This window comes from Eutrigla gurnardus (genome assembly GCF_963514095.1).
Source record: "Eutrigla gurnardus genome assembly, chromosome: 14".
Taxonomy (NCBI): domain Eukaryota; kingdom Metazoa; phylum Chordata; class Actinopteri; order Perciformes; family Triglidae; genus Eutrigla; species Eutrigla gurnardus.
In genome coordinates this window covers 25,293,064-25,309,598 of record NC_139937.1, presented here as the reverse complement: position 1 = coordinate 25,309,598, position 16,535 = coordinate 25,293,064, and the positions used below count along the sequence as shown (strand labels likewise).

General features: G+C 43.3%; 3 protein-coding genes across 3 annotated transcripts; 2 read left to right on the top strand and 1 right to left on the bottom strand.

Moving 5' to 3' along the window:
* The first annotated feature begins 945 nt into the window (after positions 1–945).
* gnl2 (G protein nucleolar 2) lies at positions 946–11,122 on the top strand. Its single transcript, XM_084027761.1, has 16 exons — positions 946–1,139; positions 1,954–2,038; positions 2,116–2,210; positions 3,258–3,397; positions 4,832–5,016; positions 5,149–5,215; positions 5,309–5,467; positions 5,575–5,688; positions 7,010–7,138; positions 8,432–8,536; positions 8,717–8,875; positions 9,160–9,267; positions 9,354–9,811; positions 10,139–10,233; positions 10,493–10,572; positions 10,677–11,122. Exons 1-16 carry the CDS (start codon positions 1,076–1,078, stop codon positions 10,812–10,814), a joined length of 2,181 nt encoding a protein of 726 aa, XP_083883887.1. The 5' UTR covers positions 946–1,075; the 3' UTR covers positions 10,815–11,122.
* On the bottom strand, positions 11,118–13,280 carry dnali1 (dynein, axonemal, light intermediate chain 1). The gene is made up of 6 exons (XM_084027763.1): positions 12,826–13,280; positions 12,321–12,457; positions 12,079–12,248; positions 11,710–11,888; positions 11,343–11,507; positions 11,118–11,252 (listed from the first exon to the last, which is right to left on the bottom strand). Exons 1-6 carry the CDS (start codon positions 12,904–12,906, stop codon positions 11,217–11,219), a joined length of 768 nt encoding a protein of 255 aa, XP_083883889.1. The 5' UTR covers positions 12,907–13,280; the 3' UTR covers positions 11,118–11,216.
* A 110-nt stretch (positions 13,281–13,390) lies between these two features.
* On the top strand, positions 13,391–16,056 carry snip1 (Smad nuclear interacting protein). The gene is made up of 4 exons (XM_084027762.1): positions 13,391–13,705; positions 13,883–14,015; positions 14,561–15,108; positions 15,197–16,056. The coding sequence occupies exons 1-4, from the start codon at positions 13,545–13,547 to the stop codon at positions 15,453–15,455; spliced, it is 1,101 nt and encodes a 366-aa protein (XP_083883888.1). The 5' UTR covers positions 13,391–13,544; the 3' UTR covers positions 15,456–16,056.
* The last annotated feature ends 479 nt before the right edge of the window (positions 16,057–16,535 follow it).

The following is a 16,535-nucleotide window of genomic DNA, read 5'->3' as shown; positions in this document are numbered from 1 at the left end:
GGTCTAATCAATACAATGTTATTGAAAGTAGCTACATTTACAAGTATTTTATAGATTTACAGAATTATAGATAGTTAATTTCAGAATAAATCCTAATATTGCTTCATGTTTATGTCACATAAATTGCTGTACTTTTAGTTAAGCAACAAACAGTGTGTAAGTATTCAGTTTACAAATTATGTCAAACATTAACACATATTCATAAGATACAAAAAACAAAACGTCAATAAATAGAATAATACAATTATATATATATTCCTGAATATATTCCTGAGATGGGCTGCACGGTGGTGTAGTGGGTAGCACTCTCGCCTCACAGCAAGAGGGTCCTGGGTTTGATTCCCGGGTCGGCTGGGTTCCTTCTGTGTGGAGTTTGCATGTTCTCCCCGTGTAAGCGTGGGTTCTCTCCGGGTTCTCCGGCTTCCTCCCACAGTCCAAAGACATGCAGGATGGGGATAGGTTCATTGGTGACTCTAAATGTCCCGTAGGTGTGAATGTGAGCGTGAATGGTTGTTTGTCTCTACATGTCTCCCTGTGATAGACTGGTTACCCGTCCAGGGTGTACCCTGCCTTCGCCCAATGACAGCTGGGATCGGCTCCAGCCCCCCCGCGACCCTGAATACAGGATAAGCGGTAGAAAATGGATGGATGGATGGATATTCCTGAGATCTCAGATAAGGTAGTATAATCCTAATAATAAATATATGTAATACTCTTTGAGATCCTAAATTTAATTAATTACCAGAGGGTACATCAAATACATTTTCATAGTTGTCTAAAAATTGTTTATTATTTTTATTTTTAACCAGGCCTAGGGATTTATACAGTAAGTTAAATTCATTCAAAATATGAAGAAAGGTTGGCTTGGAGGCTGAAAACTTTTGCTTCTCTCTCTGATTGGTTCGTGTCGCTGTCGCTCCCTTGATGACGTCCTTCCGGCTTCACCGTCTCAACACGTGTACGGTGTCCAACGCCGAGCTGACGGGAGTAGCAGCTAAATCTCTGCTTTCGGGCGCCGTCGTGTGTCCTCTTGGTTCGTTTCTCTTCGAAGGCGTCGCCCACTAAAGCCGACAAGATGGTGAAGCCTCTGTTCAAGGGGAAGAGCTCCATAAACAAGTCCTCGTCCAGCAGCAACCCCGGTGAGCTAACCGCTAACCCCCCGTTAGCAGCGCTGTTTGTTTACAGCTAATGCTAACTGTTGCTAGCGTATGCTCTACTAACGACGTTTATGGGTCTCCCTGGTTAAGTTAACACAACGTGTGCAATATGTCATAATGAAACGCACAACTTGTTGATTTTACTTTTAAAAATTACGTCAGTTCCTGTTTTAACACGGAAACCATGGCCTTTAAATGTTGACACTTCAGTGCCCAACTTTAGAGGGAAGTGTCAGCTGCTGTTTTTATTATTATTATTATTATTATTATTATTATTATTATTATTATTATTATGTCATAGGATGTCTGCTATTATTGTTACTATAATTATTATTGTTATTATTATTATTATTATTATTATTATTATGTCGTAGGATGTCTGCTGTGATTATTATTATTATTATTATTATTATTATTATTATTATTATTATGTCGTAGGATGTCTGCTGTTGTTATTATTATTATTGTTATGTGGTAGGATGTCAGCTATCATTATTATTATTATTGTTATTATTATTATGGCGTAGGATGTCTGCTGTTATTATTATTATGATGCCATAGGATGTCTGCTGTTGTTATTGTTGTTATTATTATTATTTTGTCGTAGGATGTCTGTTGTTGTTGTTATTATTATTATGTCGTAGGACGTCAGCTATTATTATTATTATTATGATGATGATGATGTCGTAGGATGTCTGCTGTTATTATTATTATTATAATTATGTCGTAGCTGCTGAAGCAGCCCTGATGTGTTTTGAGGAAACGGATGAATGAAACTGTTGCCTGTGTGTCACAGATCGACCGAAGGGTGCTGGAGGCACCAACATGAGGGACCGGGCCACGATCAAGCGTCTGAATATGTACAGACAAAAGCAGAGATGGTAAGTGACGATAAAGATTAGCATTGTTCTTGTGATTTTTTTTTTTGACACTTGACACCGATCTTCTTGTTTCCCAGTAATGACCGTGGGAAAGTCATCAGACCTCTGCAGTTCCAGTCTACGGTGGCTCCGGGTACCGTGGCCAGGGTGGAGCCCAACATCAAGTGGTTCAGTGCGTTACCTCCGTCACCTTTCTGCATGTGCTTTACTTACTAGAACAGGAACAGCAACACCTTCTGAGATGGTGGGAATCATCAGATCTATTACGATTCAGAGGGTCATGATTACATTTTTGAACGATTCATGATGCTTCTCTATTTTGGATTTAATTATAATAAGAAATTTTCCTTCAAACCTTTCAAACCATCTATTGGTATGATATGGTTGATGTGATACATGATTGGTGTTAAAGAAGGCAACAGAATTACTTTATTTCATGCACAAAATCATTTAAATGTGAGTTTCTGAGTTTTTAATGTTCCATGCCACCTTTTTTAAAGGCTGGTCACGTTGGTAACTTTGATTTTATTATTATTTTTATTATTTTGGCTCTCCATTAGCTTCCACATTGTAGTAGCTTGTCTCCCTGGGATCCACAAAAAAATAAAAACTATTTTAATGTAGAACAATAATGACGATAGAGGGCTCTAATGATGGACCTGTCACAAAAATACTAAGAACTAACACTTAATTTGTTTTAATTAAATATTAAAAATAAAATATGTTGCAAATTTACATTGTTTCCGCCATTGGTGGTGTCAGTTTATTAACTCATAACTGAATGAAATCTAACAGTGTGTACTCGTGTTACTTGATGTCACGGTTATCAATTTAGCATAAATCGCTAGTCCTCTCCATTTTGGGTTAGCAGCCACCATAGCCTGTGTGTACGGCATAGACTCTCCATTCAGTGTTCAGGCGATGGAAATACATACACTGTGAATTTTAACACGTCATTACAAATGAAGTATTTATTTTTTGCCCACGTATGAAGGACGGTTCAAATCTAGAATAAAATCCTAGGTAACGATTGTTAATAAATTATCCTTGAATACTGGACACTGGGGACATTCCACCTGAATCTTTGAGTTGTTTTATTTGTTTGAGAAACCCTGAACTATCAGTGAATGTGAGGGGAAACTTATACGACATTGGCTTAAAATGTGACATTGAAAAAATAGGAAAGCCCATCTTTACATTTCCATATTCTGCATTTCAGCAAATACCCGTGTGATCAAGCAGTCGTCCCTCCAGAAGTTCCAGGAAGAGATGGGCAAGGTGCAGAAGGATCCGTATCGGGTGGTGATGAGACGAAGCAAACTCCCCATGTCTCTCTTACACGATAGAGTTAAAGCTCATGTGAGTGCAGAAACACTTTCTTTTACTGTAATGGAAGAATTATTTCAGTGTTTTTTTTATTTTTTATCTTGTGCTGTCTAAATAATGGTCCTTGTGTCCCGGGACGGCTCTCCAGAGGGGATGTGTGTTGCTTGTGTGAATTAACACCTTGTATATATTTTATTATGCGTATACTGGCATATAAAGCTATTGATGTTTTTAAACTGCCGTATGTTATTTGGTGCAGAGGAGAATCATATTTTCCTCAGTGGCTTGTTTCTCTGGCTTTTATGAGGTGAGATGATGAGGCCTCACTTGAATCCTGCTTCAGTTCCCACTCTGCCCCACCGCGACTCCTCGTGGACTGGCACTGTACTTGGCTGGGAAATGTTGCACGCAGCCAGACTTTATGTTTTCCATCCCATAACGAACGCGATTCTGAAAAACATCCAGCTCTTCTTGTACTTTCCCCAACATATGGGATTGTTTCTGTCTGAAAAGAAAACAATCATGGAGTTTGAATTGAATAAAGACCTCTCTCTGAGCACTTAAAGATACTGATGTATTTCATTTACATCTAGTTGTGTTCATTCCCTTAACATTCTGACGATATGTGACCAGCAGAGTTCAGGTCAGTCAGCTTCATGTTTAAGCTTTGTTTTTCCCTCTTAAGTGAAAACATCCTGTTCTACTAAAACAACATCTTCGTGACCTTGATGATTTTGATAAAAACAAGAGAGAAACAATGCTCTTCAGTTTGGATGTCAGACTGTTGATTGACCAGCTGGAAGATCTTATTCTAAGAAAGCAGATGAGTTGAAGCAGAGTTTGTGGTTCGGTCGGGGGAAAGGATTTTTCAAAGAACCGTGGAGGCTTGTAGAGGATGTTGGCAGACGATGCATTCAACATCATCGTTTCTGACAGACCTTGTTAACTTCCTTCACCTCTCAGTGTTGCAACATAGGTGTGACTTGTGATTAAAATCACTGGCACAGGCATGGCTGTTTCATTGGCGTAGCTGTTGCATATTTGGTTGTTTCTGTATTCTGTATGTTTCTTCTGTGATTCTGTGTGAAACACCTCTGGGTCAAAAATCGGGTGCAACACTGACAAAAGCCTCTCCTCCTGTTGCCCTTATATTTCAATACTGTATAGTTTATCATCAGTTATCACTTTTGAATGCATGCGTTGCCTCATTTCTTTTTCTTCATGCTGTAGGTGAAGAGAAGAACACTCCAGTTAGAAAAGATCCAAACTGACACTTTTCTCTCCACAGATAACAGATAAAGAACACGATAATATAGAAGGAAACCTTTGATGCCGTCTATATATTTGTCATGGCAGAGCCAATCACTTGTTCAAGCATACATAGCATTCAGGCCAACTTGGCGTGAACCTCTCATGATTCAAATAAAGCTGCAGGTGTAATCGTTCTCTTGGCTTCTACACCTGCAGAACTCCAAGGTGCACATTCTGGACACGGAGGGTTTTGAGACCACGTTTGGGCCCAAGGCGCAGAGGAAGAGGCCCAGTCTCATGGTGGGGGATGTGAAGGACCTCATAGACCAGGCTGAGGCCTCGGGCCTGACCTACAATGCAGACAAGGACAAAGACCTGGTGACTGAGGACACGGGGGTCCGGTAAGACCCTTAGAAGATATCATCATGATTCTACCTGGCTGCTTTCACTGACCAGAAGCATGGTTGCTGCATTTTCATATTTAATGGTATAAAAGGCTTTTAATGAAATTATTCTACTTCTTTTTACAACAGGATGGAAGTACGTGAGGAAATCTTCAAAAAGGGTCAGTCCAAGAGGATCTGGGGAGAACTTTACAAGGTATTTCCATCTTCTCCTCTGCACCTTGCATTGTGTTGATTCAGGTACGCTGTAATGTTTGTGGGCTGATTCTTCATCTCTGATTGTTCTCAGGTGATCGACTCCTCTGATGTCGTCATCCAAGTGCTCGATGCCCGAGATCCCATGGGGACGCGATCCAAGAGCATAGAGGCGTATCTGAAGAAAGAGAAATCCTGGAAGCATCTGATCTTTGTTCTTAACAAGTGTGACCTCATCCCCACCTGGGTCACGGTAAGAGATGAACACTTTGCTTTGGTTCCCGTTGAAATGTGTGGCGTCTTGCTTTTTCATCGTATTAAATTGTCCGTCTGTCTTCCTGCATTTTATTTTGGAACCAGAAACGATGGGTAGCGCTTTTGTCTCAGGAGTACCCGACTCTGGCCTTCCACGCCAGCCTCACCAACTCCTTCGGGAAAGGCTCCCTCATCCAGCTGCTCAGGCAGTTTGGGAAGGTAAAGCATGATTCAAATTCAAAAGATCATTGATTAATTTACTGCTTCAGCACCAAATCTCAGATACCAGTAACATTGCCTTTTATGTCCCTGGGCTTATTGTCCAGTCAGTGGAATTATGTAATCTACAGAACTATGTGCCATTTTAATATAACCTGTTCCCTTTGATTTATGAGTGTATCATTTATTTATAGCTTTACTTATAAAACAAAAGCTAAGTGCTATAATTTAGGATATAAGCTGGGGTTCAGTTCCTCGTCATCCTCAGTATTTTTGCCCAAAAGTACACCATATGGTATACATAACGATGGGATATACAGTGTTCACTCATGCAGTATTTTTAATAATCACTATTCATTAGTTCCTCATATTGCAAAATGAAGGCAATTGTAGCTCCTCGTTAAATGACTTGTATATTTATTTAGCTTCTTTTTTTCTCTATGTAGACATGGGCATCATAATAAGTCATTAATATCTCTTGCTGTATTAGGACCGCTGTGAGCAATGCTGGGATTCAGTTAGCGGGATTGCTTTATGGTTCCATTCGATCCCCAAACATGGTTAGAATACACTGTATGCATCAGTGTGTTATTATAATAATAATAATAATAATTCATTTATTTGATATAGCGCTTTTCAAGAACCCAAAGTCACTTACAAAACAAAGAGTACCACAGACAAACCTACATACATACATACAAGACACGAGAGCAGTAGTGCAGTGGGGAATAACTAATAAATAATAACCGTAGCAACAACAAGGACAGGAGAAATGTTAGAAAGTGGTGCCTTGATTTGTCACATATTTAACTCAAAGAAGAAATCAAAAGACGTTTTATTAAAAACTAGTTCTTCAATCAAATGTCCCAAACCTTTACTACTTTATAATTATATATATATTATAATATTATTATAATATTTTTGTCTGAACATGCGAAGCGATGAAGCAGCTCTGGGATGGAACGTGTTTGTGGGAATTAAAAGATCTGAAATGATATTTAAATGGAATGTCCTTGTTAGATTTAATATGGGGATGTTAGGATGTGGTGAGAAAGACAGAAAAAAGTTCTATGATTTTTTCTCTATTGGACCACATTCACCAAAAATTAGGGAGACAACAAGGTGAAGACCCTTTTTCCAAAACCATAGTACGATTTCTGCTGTTTGAAGTTTCCCGATTGTGTCGTAGACATAAGAAATCAATTTTCCTCTTCTGGGCTGTGTTTTTGAACAAGTTCACTTCACCTCCTATGAACTGAGGACAGCCTCAGGTTGTTGTTTAAGCAACACAACATTGTGACTTTGACTTTGCCTCCCACAGCTCCACACAGACAAGAAACAGATAAGTGTGGGTTTCATTGGCTACCCCAACGTGGGAAAGAGCTCTGTCATCAACACACTGCGGTCCAAGAAGGTCTGCAACGTGGCACCGCTCGCCGGAGAAACAAAGGTAAGGATCAAGTGTCATCTCAGCCATGCAACCTTCATTTAAACCTGTTATATGCAGCGGAGCAACAATGGAATGTCTGTGTTATAAGCGCTGCAGTGGAGCGCACGCCGCCGCCTCCAGACTCAAACACTAACATTTCCTGCCAGAATAAAAAGCCACACTCAGCCTCATGTTAACACCGAGGATACTTTTAAGCCCTAGAATAAAGAATATGAAAAGAAAATATTGCACCGGGAATGGCATTTCTGTGTGTCGAGTGAAAAGAAGAGCGGAGCTTTGATTCGCTGGGAAGGTGACGTGAGGTGAACGTACGCATGTTCTTCTTCTTCTTAACTTGGTAATTGTTGATGGCTGCAACAACAGAAGTCGTTGGCTGTGAGCTCTTAACTATATAACTGAAAGTCTGAGGGGAGACGGGGTCAAGAGAAAAAGCAACAAGCATTTATATCCTTAATTTCCTCTCTCTGGGGCCGCTTATCCTGTTTGGAAGGAACACGGGTCTGAATCCCCCCGATGTCCACAGCAGGGTCACGAGGGAGGAGGAGCCCAGCCAATGAATCTGATGGGCCTGTGGCCAGCTCCCTTATTTCTCACCTTGCCTTTGATCCTCATAACCTACTCAACCCTATTTTATAACAAGCTCATGATCCGCAGCATTGCTGTGGGACGATATGAAAATATCACGTCAGGCCAAAAATAATTGCGATGCACGATATGACCCCATTAATCCTCGAAATGTGCTTAAACTCTTAAAATGGTGCTGAAACTTACTGGAAGGACTTTACATTTAGCGTGAGCCTGAACCACAGTCAATGAGCTGCAGCCTGTGACCCCGCCGTGCACGGGATGACCCCTGAAGCTCCGCCCCCCGCTGCTGCACAGAGCGCCACTGAACGTGTGTCCTAATTAGACACGGCACTCCACAGGGTCCCCAGCAAAAACACCCGCCAAGTGTGAAGTAGATCTGCTGAGCGCTGCTCGAGATGTGTGTGGAGAACGCAGACGGACGGAGAGATTCTTTGCTTTCCGGTTTTATTATATATAAAGTTGCATTACATCCCTCTGATGGAGCAGTCGAGGAAGGCAGACATTGTTTTGTGACATAATGAGGAGAGAAAAGAAGCTCTTATCAAAGTTCTAGGCCTCAATCAATCTTTGTTTTTGCTCTACAGATATGTTGCTCTCCCACTGGGATCATTTTATACCATGACGTACCAACAAGGTCTAATCTCACACACGTGAAGCTGAAATGATTTGATCACACAGATGACGTGAATCTCCTTCCTCCTTTAGGTGTGGCAGTACATCACTTTGATGAGGCGCATCTTCCTCATCGACTGTCCCGGTGTCGTCTACCCTTCTGAAGACAGCGAGTCTGATATTGTCCTGAAAGGAGTGGTACGTCTTTTCTTTTCCTCTTCTTTGCTTCTTTTGCGAATGTCCCAGTAACTATAAACTGTTAAAAACACTCAGATCCTCCACATGGTAGGTCTAACATCTCAGCCCTGTAACTGAAAGGCTGCATGTACATGCGTTAATGGCTTGGCTTCTTCTTCTTCTTCTCCTTCCTCAACGAAGGTTCAAGTGGAGAAGATCAAGAACCCGGAGGAGCACATCGGGGCAGTACTGGAGCGGGCCAAGCCCGAATACATCCAGAAGACCTACCGCATCCCTACGTGGAGCTCCGCTGAAGACTTCCTGGAGAAGCTGGCGTTTCGCACGGGGAAACTTATGAAGGTCAGAATGTTCCTCATTCACATTTTACTTGCTTTGCAGGTCATTAACAGGCTATTTAAGGCTGCTTTGCCTTAAGTTTTATTAATTCCATAAAAATGCAACAATATAATAAGCTTTCTATATACATATGTAACTTCATCATCCTCATTTGAAGTATTTTAATTGTCCATTTTAATCAAGTGCTACAGCCAAACACATGGTGTGTTTTTGGCCTCCAGTTAACGTGCATGTGAACCGCACGTTTTATATTCTAAACTTCAGCATGTTTTGTTGGGATCGTGCAGGGCGGTGAGCCAGATCTCTCCACAGTCTCCAAAATGGTGCTGAATGATTGGCAGAGAGGACGTATCCCGTTCTTTGTGAAACCCCCCGGGGCCGAGGGCGATCCAGAGGTAAGAGTTTACTTTAAATGTGTTTTTCTCTACACCGACCTGCGCCCATGTGGTCAACGTGTGTTTCATCTCGGTCATGTTTCCAGGACAAACGGCGGTTGCCGTTTGAAGGACCCTCGGAGGTAGCTGAGGATGTGCCGGAGGAACAGCCAGAGAATCCGGACGCCCCGGAGAAGCAGAAGCAGAAGGAGCAGGTCCAGAAGATTCTGTCCAACGTGCGACAGAACTTTGGCAAGATCAACGTGGCGCCCGAGTTCACCGAGGAGGACCTGGTCGCCGTGGAGATGCCTGACCTGGGGCTGTCCGACTTCTCTGCCTCTGACGGCGAGGAAGGCAGCGAAGGGAAAGAGGAGGAGCACGGAGAGGAAGACGCACAGACCAATGTGGAAGCAGCCGACGGGGAGAGGGGTGAAGACGCCGGTCCGGCGAGCGCTCCCACTGGCAAAGGGAGTTCACGCGAGGTGATTCGTGCGCTGGATGAGAAGATCTCCAAGTACAAGCATTTCCTGGATCGGGCCAAATCCAAGCGCTTCTCGGCAATCCGGTCCGTCTGCTCTCGTGTTGTCTTTGTTTTGTGTTTCCCTACTCCTCTTTTATCCGGTTACATGAAGTTGTCAGCCAGAGATGCCGTGCATTCTGTGCTAACCGGCCTTCGTGCCCCCTGAGGACGAGCAGTCATCACTTTTACATGCCATGTCGTTGTTTTTCTTAAATCTCTGTGAATTTCATCCCACTCTCTGAAGAACTAAAGTCGACTGACAGATGTATTGATACTCTTAAGCCTAATTTAATCAGTGAGCGTTTCAACAGATCCCAGCTGTTTTGCTTTGTTGGGAAATGATTTACTTTTCTGTTTTTTTTTTTTGGACAGGATACCGAAGGCACTTTCTGACAAAGCGTTCACGAACTTGAAGACAAAACAAGCGGAGGCAGCAGCAGCAGCAGCAACAACAACACAGAAGAAAGGTAGCCGTCTGCATGCTTATTCATGACTGTTTTCATAACACTCTTTAGGGGAAGATGTATCAGGTTTTATTCAGGTCCAAAAACACGTTCACCGTTCCTCAGAACAAAATCAAATCCACAAACGCATGTCTTGTTACTGCTATGATGATGATGATGATGAATTATCCCTAAGTTTGACACAGAAATGCAGTAAATACAGATTGTTGTCCATTTGGTAGGTCAGGCTGAGTCACGGTCGTTTTTCTTTGTTTGAATTTAGATGCAAACCTGAGGAGCAATAAGAGGAAAGCTGAGGAGGACGGGGAGTCCAAGCAAACCCAAAGACTGACGTCTAAACAGGTATGCAGCGTTCGCTTTCTAAGAGTTTAAGTGTCCTCGGATAACTTCTGTAATGTAAAAATAAAATGACTTGTTTCCCCTCCGTTGTTTCTCCCTCCGTACAGAGAAGAGCCATCGACCGCGCTCAGAAGGCGAAGAAAGTTGGTGTGCGTTATTATGAAACGCACAATGTGAAGAACAAGAACAAGAACAGAAAGGCCCCGGCCCCAGAAGGTCAAAGGGCCAAACGAACAAAGCACTAGATTGGAGTCGTAAATACACAACATTTTACAATAAATCTTTATTTAAACCAGCCAGAAAAAGGCAACGCTTTTATTAAAAGTGTAGAGTTTATAGAAGGTGGAACGCCGATTATAAGTGTTGGATGGTCTTCATCGAGTGGTCGATGGATATCTTCACCTCGACTCTGGGAAACACGTATCTCCCCTCTTCAGCTTTCTTGTTTTTGACATTTTCATTCATTTACAGATGGAATGCTCTCTTGATGTTCAAGAGAAACGTACAGTCACTGTTTGAACTCTACTGTAATAAAACATCTTTGATAATTACACTCTGTTACATTTTACATTCATTCCTATCATTTGGAAACAGAAGACAACATTTAGCAACATCCCGCGCTGGGAACTGAGTTCTCGTTGGTGAAGTTACGACTTTGGAGTGATGATCCCCTCCAGTTGGGTCTGAATAGGAAGACAAATGTTAAAATCCTCAGAAAAAGGCAACACAGAGGAATAAAAACGTATGTTTCTTTGGTATTTAAGCGAAGTCACCTTGAGTTGCTGGTTGGTTCTCTTCAGGAACTCCGTCTCTTCAGCGTGCTTCTTCTCCTCCACTTGTCGCCTTTCATTTTCTCTCTTTTCAACCGCATCGCATTTGGCCTGCTGTTCGTTCAGCTGGTGCTTAAGCTCTTGTTTCTCCTCCTCCAGATCAGAAATCTAGATATGCAGCGAAGACAGGCCTGTAAGTCTGATCCGGCCGCAAGATAAGCAACAATTTTACAATAACTCAAAGCGAAATGGTGCTCTCTGCTGGATTCCCGTGGCTTTGGATGGAGAGCAAAACCATTCCGATGATTTCCTCGAGGCCTGGATGCCAACGGTTGTTCTAAAGTCATAACAAACAACATGATGTTCTTACTCTTTTCTCCATGTCGGCCTTGCCCTGTTCCGCCTGCAGTGCTTTCCTTATTCCAAACGCCACGCTGCTTTCATACAGCGTCTGGTAGGCGGCGATGGTCATCTGAATCTCGTCTCTGACCCTCAACAGCAGCAGACCCCTCTCAGCACAGTTGATGGTCACGTGTCTGATCAGCTCATCTTTAGAGAAATAGAACATATGGGAGGATCAGACATGTTGATGTGGGTCAAACTGCCTTTGTTGGCCTACAGGTTCCATTGGGAGAGGAAAAACCCTAATAAACATACAAATCCAAACAGTGATTATAAAGCCAATTAGAACAGATGAATTTGTAGCCACTGATCGGCTGTATCTCAGCCTCCTCCTCACCAAAGCACTGGGTGTAGAGCTCCCTGCGGACAGGACAGATTCCCGTTTCTCTAGCCTGCCTCTGCTGCAGCTTGATGTCCAGCAGTTCCTCGAGGCGGATCACATCCACTCTTGTACAAGGTGCACTGGACACCTGCTGCACCCACAGTTGGCCTCCATCCATCCATTCCCTGCAAAAGCAGGAGTTGATGGTGGTTTAAAGTGGCTGAGCTTGCTTTATTTGTTGATGGGAATAACTATACCGTGGTGGGAGGACGAGGTTCAGGGTCTCCTCGTTGTCCTGCCTGGGGTCATCGGTCGTGGCTGGTTTGGGTTTGGGAGGCGGCGGGACAGGGCTGGAGATGGCCGGCTGCTGAGGGCTCACCTTTAAAGGCCGTCCCTGTAGTGATGGGGAGTTATTCACATATACACGTTCATTTAACAGACCTGTCCCACACCCAAGCTGTGCCGTGTATAAAAAAATAAAAATTACAGCAGATGTTGACAAAGAAAGTACTGCAATTTCACTGCTTGCTCCATCTGCAGGCAGTGAGTGCAACAGCTTAGATTGTATTAAATACAGACTTATATCACCTTTAGATAAAAATAATAATAAAGTAAAACATTTGAGCTCGTTCCTGTACTGAACACATTTTAAGGTGTAATCTAATTAAATAGACATGAATGACATCAAGCTTGTTCCAGTAGCCTACGTTATTTCGTTTGACCTTTTATGTTTTTGACACTAGTCAATGTTACTTTCCTGACCTTCGGGGATTTCCTGTCTGTGCTCTTGCTGATCAGAACCGGAGTGTCGTATTTCAGCAGAGATTCGGCCGGTGTGATCATTGTGTTCGCGGTGAAAACAACGAGGCAAAACTCTAAAACCACGAACGTCCGTCACAGAAATATCTGTTATTGCTGAAAGTCCGTGCTCGCTGTTTGCGTTGTCATGGGAACAGCGTCCCGGCGTCGCATTTTAGTTTGTCCGAGTGGAATCGGCGGTTTGTTTCTTACAAATGTATTGATTCTACCGCTTTGCGCTGATTATCTTGGGTGACTCTTATAATATATTATAATCAATATATAATAATCAACACAGCAAATGGAGAAAGCTAAAACGCTGCTGGGTTTTCCGATTGGTGTGAGTTCATTGTTACGCCCCGTTCTTACTTACAATATGGTGTTTTATTGTAAACGATTTAATGTAAAATATTTTTTGTTTTATTTTAACCGCTTTATTTTAACAAAGAAACGTACAGTTGCTGACGCTGCCCTACGGAACTAAAGTGAAACGCTTCTAGCCGCCACATCGGAATAAATCCCGAGGCGCACCACCGGAAGCGGAAGTGGGTAATTCGAGCACAACAGTCGAAGTTTGTAACGGCTACATTTTTCACTTTTCTTTTGTTTTTCTGAACGCGCTCTCGGCCGGATGGCGTCGTGTGTTTAGTCGGGGATCGATTTAAATATATCTAAATATTAAAATGACCAAAGAAAAGCGACACCGGAGACGGGAATCACCGGAGCGGGAGCCCAAAGTTACGATAAAGCAGGAGCAAGACAGCCCTGTTAGGCCACAGACATCACGCCGCTCGCCGTCGAGATCCAGCGGCAACGCGAGTCCGCCGAGGAGAAGAACCAGCAGGTATTTCACCTAAATAGTCTTCACTTTTATGTTCGTAAGCGTTGTTTTATCTTTAAATATGAATAATTGTGTTTTTGTTCTGTCCGCTAACTTAGCTAATAGGCTAACAGGCTAGCTGGGATGTTGCTGGCAGGTTGTTCAGGAAGTAAATGAAGAGCCTGGTTCTGTGTTCCGTAGGTCGCCCGCCCGGACGAGGGACCGCTCCGCGGGGAGAAGAGAGCCGTCTCCCGTCAGACGAGGCAGCGGGTCGCCCCGAAACAGAAGAAGCCGCAGTCCGCCCAGCCGTGGTGCTGATGTCAAGATAAAGCGGGTGATTACTTTAATTAGAAGAATCCACACAGCACGGGCAGATATAGGACAGGGTCTGTTGGTGTGTTTCTGTGTTTGAGTGGCGTATGTTCAATCAGTTTTAACGTGCCACCTTAAACAGTAGCAGCACCTCCTCCCACCAGCACACCGACTCTGGAGATTTACTAAATATAGACCAACGTGTCGTGATTGCGGCTGCATCGGAGCCAAAATAGCCTAAAATGAAATGATTTCATCCGTAAATCGTCTTAAAATTACAGATAACCATATAAAATGCTGAAGAATAAGAGTCTGATTCCAGTTGTAAACTGTGTATTTCCATGGCATGGTGTCGCTATTATTGTAACACAAGTAACTTACCATTTATAAGGGGCATGTGTCAGTTAAACAACAGTCATCAGTGCCATATGCCAGGTAGAAGGGTAGAGCGGTGACATAACATTCTTTTCCATCTTGTTAGTCCAACTGAATGTAATACAACATATTGTAATGTCTGTATAAATGCCTGTACTTTATTTAACTGTCTTCTTCCCAAAAATCTCAAAGGAGCGGGAGGAGCATCGGGCTGGTGGCGACGAGCGGAGGAGACGAAACGATCAGCCGGAGGAGAGGCGGAGCAGGTGGGAATCGGACAGACCGCGGGAGAGAGAGAGCGGCAGAGACAGGCCGAGAGAGCGTGGCGGCGGGAGTGGCGGCGGCGCTCTCGGCGCTCAACAAGCCGAGAGACGGCAGAACGATGAGCGGCGCAGAGAAAACCGCCAGCGGCGTGAAGAAAACCAAGAACAGGATTTCGGAGAGCCTGAAGGAGGCAGCGAGCCACCTGTCGACAAAGAGAAGCCCAACTTTGGACTGTCGGGGGCTCTAACGGAAGATACCAACACATTCCGGGGGGAGGTGATCAAGTACAACGAGCCACCCGAGGCTCGCATTCCCAAGCGCAGATGGCGACTGTACCCGTTCAAGAACGATGAACCCCTCCCAGTCATGTACATTCACAGACAGAGTGCCTATTTGTTGGGGCGGCAGAGAAAGATCGCTGATATCCCCATCGACCACCCCTCCTGCTCCAAGCAACATGCAGTATTTCAGTATAGGTAAGAATAACACAATCAAAACTCCTTTACGGTTGGACGTTTCCTTTGCTGTGTGAGTAACACTCACCCCTTTTCTGTGTTTCTCCAGACTGATGCCATTCACGCGTTCAGATGGCACCAGCGGCCGCAGGGTGAGGCCGTACATCATCGACCTGGCTTCCGGCAACGGCACCTACCTGAACAACCAGCGCATCGAAGCCCAGCGCTATTACGAGCTCAAGGAGAAAGACGTCATCAAGTTCGGCTTCAGCAGCCGCGAGTACGTCCTCCTGCACGAGTTCTCGGACACGAGCGAGGTGGACGTGAAGGGGGAGGAGGAAGAGGACGACGAGGGCCTCGATGAGTAAACCGATTCGGGTTAGATAACGTCTCCATCAGTGTTCAACGGGACACTTCATGGAACTGGTAAATGTGGACTTTATTACACTTATGGAACAAGGCTGGTTTGTATATTCTGTAATTACCGAACTCTTGCTTAAACCTGCCACCACCGTCTCAAAGAAGACACTCTTTTCTCAGGTTGATTGTGTAATGTCTGTGTGAAGCATGACTGATCTCAGATCTGACAATGCTCACATTACAAAGTGCTCAGTGCCAGATAAAGATGTCTCGCTAAAATACAATACTTACTTATATATTTTTGGATCACCGCAGAAGACTCCTCATCGTCTACGTCCAGGCTGTATATGTCAATGTACGATACGTGGAATGTGAATCGCTGACAGTCAAACATTAGACATACAACTCGTGATCATATTCTATTTTACTTTTGCTTTGTCGTGCAGGGGAAAATAGTGGATGCTGTTTTGTGTTTCCTTGCACCAATGCTGTGTTCGTACAGACCCCCCCCCCCCCCCCCTTTTTTTTTAATTTGTCTGTTCTAAAGCCGACAGCAATCGGCATCAGTTTCCATTCATGTACTGTAAATAAAGACAGTGGACATTTGGATTGGACTCAGGCATATTTTATGGTACGCCTCATCAAAGCCGGACACTTTTATTTGTTATTTTTACAATTTTCAGATTATTAAGTGTCGCTTGAGGTAGACTTGAGATAGACTTTAACGCCTACGGGCAATTTAGAGTAATCAGTTAACCTACTATGCATGCTCTGACTTTTAAATGGGTTTATATATATATATATATATATATAATATTATTATTATTATATGATAAAGGCATGGCAACAGGTGAAGCAAAACAATCCCTCAGGCTGTTCTCCCTCTGAGGCTCCACCTGTTTTTCCGTCAACTGTTTTTGTGAAACGTGTACGATTATGTGCCTTATTATTTTATTATTTTATTATATTATATGCAAGAAGACAGACTTGGAAACGGAGTGTTTTCATCAGGTGGCATTGAGGTTGGGTCATCAGAGGTGTAATCTTGCGATCAAGCTGAATAATAGTTCTTCACAGCAGAGGTCATT

What these genes read in the sequence shown, in the direction of transcription:
- snip1 (XM_084027762.1), top strand. Translation starts at nt 13,545, where the DNA reads ATGACCAAAGAAAAGCGACACCGGAGACGGGAATCACCGGAGCGGGAG. An exon ending in CCGAGGAGAAGAACCAGCAG is followed by an intron (nt 13,706 to 13,882) that starts GTATTTCACCTA and finishes TGTGTTCCGTAG; the next exon opens with GTCGCCCGCCCGGACGAGGG. An exon ending in CTGATGTCAAGATAAAGCGG is followed by an intron (nt 14,016 to 14,560) that starts GTGATTACTTTA and finishes AAAATCTCAAAG; the next exon opens with GAGCGGGAGGAGCATCGGGC.
- dnali1 (XM_084027763.1), bottom strand. Translation starts at nt 12,906, where the DNA reads ATGATCACACCGGCCGAATCTCTGCTGAAATACGACACTCCGGTTCTG. An exon ending in GCTCTACACCCAGTGCTTTG is followed by an intron (nt 11,889 to 12,078) that starts GTGAGGAGGAGG and finishes ATTTCTCTAAAG; the next exon opens with ATGAGCTGATCAGACACGTG. An exon ending in GAACCAACCAGCAACTCAAG is followed by an intron (nt 11,253 to 11,342) that starts GTGACTTCGCTT and finishes CTTCCTATTCAG; the next exon opens with ACCCAACTGGAGGGGATCAT.
- gnl2 (XM_084027761.1), top strand. Translation starts at nt 1,076, where the DNA reads ATGGTGAAGCCTCTGTTCAAGGGGAAGAGCTCCATAAACAAGTCCTCG. An exon ending in CTCGTCCAGCAGCAACCCCG is followed by an intron (nt 1,140 to 1,953) that starts GTGAGCTAACCG and finishes TGTGTGTCACAG; the next exon opens with ATCGACCGAAGGGTGCTGGA. An exon ending in AACAACAACACAGAAGAAAG is followed by an intron (nt 10,234 to 10,492) that starts GTAGCCGTCTGC and finishes GTTTGAATTTAG; the next exon opens with ATGCAAACCTGAGGAGCAAT.